The sequence below is a fragment of the Hakea prostrata genome, chromosome 7 (genome assembly GCF_041222555.1).
Source record: "Hakea prostrata isolate BN-2017 chromosome 7, UWA_Hpros_2, whole genome shotgun sequence".
NCBI classification, from domain to species: domain Eukaryota; kingdom Viridiplantae; phylum Streptophyta; class Magnoliopsida; order Proteales; family Proteaceae; genus Hakea; species Hakea prostrata.
Window position 1 is genome coordinate 61,837,834 of NC_142606.1, and position 3,910 is coordinate 61,841,743.

The 3,910-nt window shown below is 37.5% G+C and overlaps 1 protein-coding gene across 1 annotated transcript; it reads left to right on the top strand.

Moving 5' to 3' along the window:
- Positions 1-1,684: 1,684 nt before the first annotated feature.
- On the top strand, positions 1,685-3,645 carry LOC149011598 (7-deoxyloganetin glucosyltransferase-like). The gene is made up of 2 exons (XM_089161858.1): positions 1,685-2,277; positions 2,546-3,645. The coding sequence occupies exons 1-2, from the start codon at positions 1,764-1,766 to the stop codon at positions 3,484-3,486; spliced, it is 1,455 nt and encodes a 484-aa protein (XP_089017984.1). The 5' UTR covers positions 1,685-1,763; the 3' UTR covers positions 3,487-3,645.
- The last annotated feature ends 265 nt before the right edge of the window (positions 3,646-3,910 follow it).

The following is a 3,910-nucleotide window of genomic DNA, read 5'->3' on the forward strand; positions in this document are numbered from 1 at the left end:
GAATTTTCTAAAAAATTCTCTAAGTGTTGGGAGGTTTTAGGACTCATAGAGCTTTGTGGTGATCCATTGCTAACTTAACCTTCGAAGGTGGCTTCCTGATTGCGGAGTCGTGCCACATCTAACCTTGTTTTGCAAGCAAGCACTAAGGAATCGGCTAAATAGTTTGAGGAGGACGCATCACGATGAAATGGAAGAAAAAAACAGAAGAGGCAGTTGCACCCGGTGGGTCTTCCAATGTCCATTTTGACAACTTGATAAACCAATTGTTTCTTGGATCTGTTGTAAAGATTGATGATATAAATAATTTTAGTGGGTTGGAGATGAAGTTCAATAATCAATTGAGTACAGCAAATAATTTATTTTGGTAATGACGTTTCATGCAAGATTTCTTTTCTTATTAATTTTTTTTCCCACAAGATACGTGTGTGTTTGTTTGACAATGACAATTTAACATTAACAAAGTATGCATGCAAATGGGGGTTTCATGCAAGATTTCTTTTTTTCTTATTTTTTTGTGAGATACGTGTGTGTTTGTTTGACAATGACAATTTAACATTAACAAAGTATGCGTGCAAATGCGCATTTGATAAATCTGTTCTAAATGTATTTTCATAATACTATTAAATAAGTTGGTGTTTGACAAACTCATTCTAAGGTTTTAATCGAAATCAATTGTATCACTTTTGTTTATGTTCTATGGTAAAAACAGATCTTTTACGTTCTGCAAAATACGTTCTTCAGATTACTTTTTTGACCAGTCCATTCTTAATAGAAGAACAAATCATTTTAACAAATATCTCTAACCTGTTTTTTCATTCCAAAATAATAGAAGAACGCCAAAAAACATTTTCTAAGAACGTTACCAAGCGCTCTTAAAGTGACCACCCCAATTACATGAGTCTTCTTGCCATTAATAATTAAAATCGCAACCCATGAAACCAAATCCCACTTAAATTTCAGAGTAACAAATGTTAACTGCAAAACAGTTAAATGAGAATGATGAAGACCAACCAACACAACAGTAGTGTTTAGATCTGAGTTTTCATCATACAAATTTTGTGAGATCAAAGCTGCGGGTGATAAACATTTTAAATCTCCTAGGATTATCATATCCCTGACTTAGTGCTAGTCCAAGTAAATACGACACAAAAAAATATTTGAACTAAATTGAAAATGTGATGCACAATTATATATCACAACTTCCAAAATCGAAATTCTTATTAAATTAAAGAAAAAAGTTAAAACTTGCAAACTATTATTATTGAGAAAAAAACAATAAGGGAAGAAATATAGTGAAAGAAAAGTCAAGAGGAGTGGCAGAAAAATATGTAATAGTACAGTGCTTTGTACATAGAGAGGTTAAAAATAAAACATTTATTTCTATAAAATATATATATATATACCAAACATCAACCAAATCCTCTAACCTTGTCCCCGCTTGCCTACAACAATTACATCACGATTTTCAGATTTCATGTGGAAAGTCTACATGCATCTTTTCAATCTCCATTATAATAATTCCAGTGCTTCACCTGATTCATCATTGATATCACATTCCTCACCAGCTGCAATCATATTTTGCTTGCAATAATGTATACAGATTACAAGGGCCTTTTTTTCCCGCTAAAAGCATATTGTCAAAAGAATATATATATATATTCTAAGGGTGATAAGTGCAATTTGTCTTTGTAAAACCTCAACTTCTAGGAGTGAATCAAAGACAGAGATAGAGAGAAGTGAGTTCTATTACAGAAGAAGAGAGAATGGATCTAGTTGGACTAGAAGGGAAGAAGCCTCATGCAGTTTGCATACCAGCTCCAGCTCAGGGCCACATAAATGCTATGCTTAAGTTGGCAAAGCTTCTCCAGGTGAAGGGCTTTCATATCACCTTTGTAAACACTGAATTCAATCACAAACGCCTAATCAGATCTAGAGGTCCAGATTCAGTTAAAGGCTTACATTCTTTCCAATTTGAGACTATTCCGGACGGCCTCCCATCTTCTGATGCAAATGCCACCCAAGACCTCCCTACCCTCTTACGCTCTACAAGCACCACTTGCTTAGTTCCTTTCAAGAATCTCCTCTCTAAACTTAACAGCAAACCAGATATCCCTTCAGTTACTTGCATAGTCTCTGATGGTGCTATGAGCTTTACCCTTCAAGCTGCAGAAGAAATTGGAGTACCTGAAGTACTCTTCTGGACGTTGAGTGCCTGTGCTGTCTTGGCTGTAATGCACTATCCTCATCTCGTGGAAAGAGGTCTTACACCTTTCAAAGGTACAGCCAAAAAAAAAATTGCATAATTGGTGGGCGGATGTGATCCTTATTTAAGTTATATTTGGTATTTGCGTTCACAAAAGTCTGATATGGTTCTATGTTGTTTTTCTTTTTCTTTTAACTAAGTTGGTTTGATTCCTTTCAAAAATTAAAGTGAAAAGAAGAAGAAGAAGAAAGAAAATACAAGAATATTCAATAGTTGCAACTCTACAATCTATGCTATACTCACTCATCTATGTTGTGTTTACTCTTTTGTGTACCATGACAGATGAGAGCTGCTTTATGAATGAGTTTTTAGACAGCCCTATTGAATGGATTCCGGGAATGAAACACATTCGTATAAGAGACATACCTACTTTAATAAGGACCACAGATCCAAACGATATTTTGTTAAACTTTCTTATAGGTGAAGTGGTCAGGGCTCCAAAAGCTAATGCGGTCATTTTAAATACTTTTGATGACCTAGAGTTTGATGCTTTGAACGCACTCTCTGAAATGTTGCCTCGCGTTTATAGCATTGGTCCGCTACAATTACTGTTGAACCATGTTCAAGAAGGCCATTTGAAGTCAATACGGTCCAATCTGTGGAAAGAAGAAACAGAATGTCTCAATTGGCTCAATACCAGAGAACCTGGTTCGGTGGTTTACGTGAACTTTGGGAGCATCACTATTATGACACGTCAACAACAAGAGGAATTCGCATGGGGCCTTGCTAATAGCAAGCAAAGCTTTTTGTGGATCATAAGACCTGATTTGGTGAGGGGAGACTTGGCTGAGTTGCCTCTGGAGTTCATGAGTCAAACCAAGGACAGAGGCATTCTAGCGAGTTGGTGTCCACAAGAGGAAGTGCTAAATCACCCGGCTGTGAGTTGTTTCTTAACACATTGTGGTTGGAACTCCACAATAGAGAGCATATCCAGTGGAGTGCCCTTGTTGTGTTGGCCCTTCTTTGCTGACCAGCAAACGAACTGCAGGTATTCTTGTGTTCACTGGGGAATTGGCGAAGAGATCAATGACAATGTGAAGAGAGAAGAAGTTGAGAGGCTTGTGAGGGAAATGACGGTAGGAGAAAAAGGAAAGGAGATGAGGGCTAAAGCCATGGCATGGAAAGAAAAAGCAGAGAAAGCAATTGCTCCGGGAGGGTCTTCCAACATCCATTTTCACAACATGATAAACCAAGTGCTTCTCGCAAATCCCTCATTTACTTGAATCAGTGTCACCTGTATACGATTCCAATATGTATGCTTAAGTAATTATTTCTGTATTCTCCATGTGCTTCTTGCAAAGCCTACATCTTTGCTGGTTTCTATTGTTGGATATTTTATATTTAGGTTGTAATTGTGGCTTTTCTTTATAAATGAAACTCTATTTCCTACCTATTGTGGAGAACCTATGTCCCGAGGACCCCCCCCCCACGGGACAAGTGTAACAACCCCCGTTTTTCTAACCCAGAATCCATATTGTAGGTCCGAGAACCCGAATGTCTAGTCGGATTAATTTTGTGGAGTGTTCAGATAGGAGTCCATGATCCATATCCAGAACCCATGGATCTGGATCTCTTGTTGAAGAATCTGCCTTACTGGGAAGTTGGATCTCCGGTAGAAGGCATGTGGTGTTTGGAGATGTCCAAAAT

Coding starts and splice junctions, on each gene's coding strand:
- LOC149011598 (XM_089161858.1), top strand. CDS start 1,764: ATGGATCTAGTTGGACTAGAAGGGAAGAAGCCTCATGCAGTTTGCATA. Junction 2,278..2,545: donor AGGTCTTACACCTTTCAAAG/GTACAGCCAAAA, acceptor GTACCATGACAG/ATGAGAGCTGCTTTATGAAT.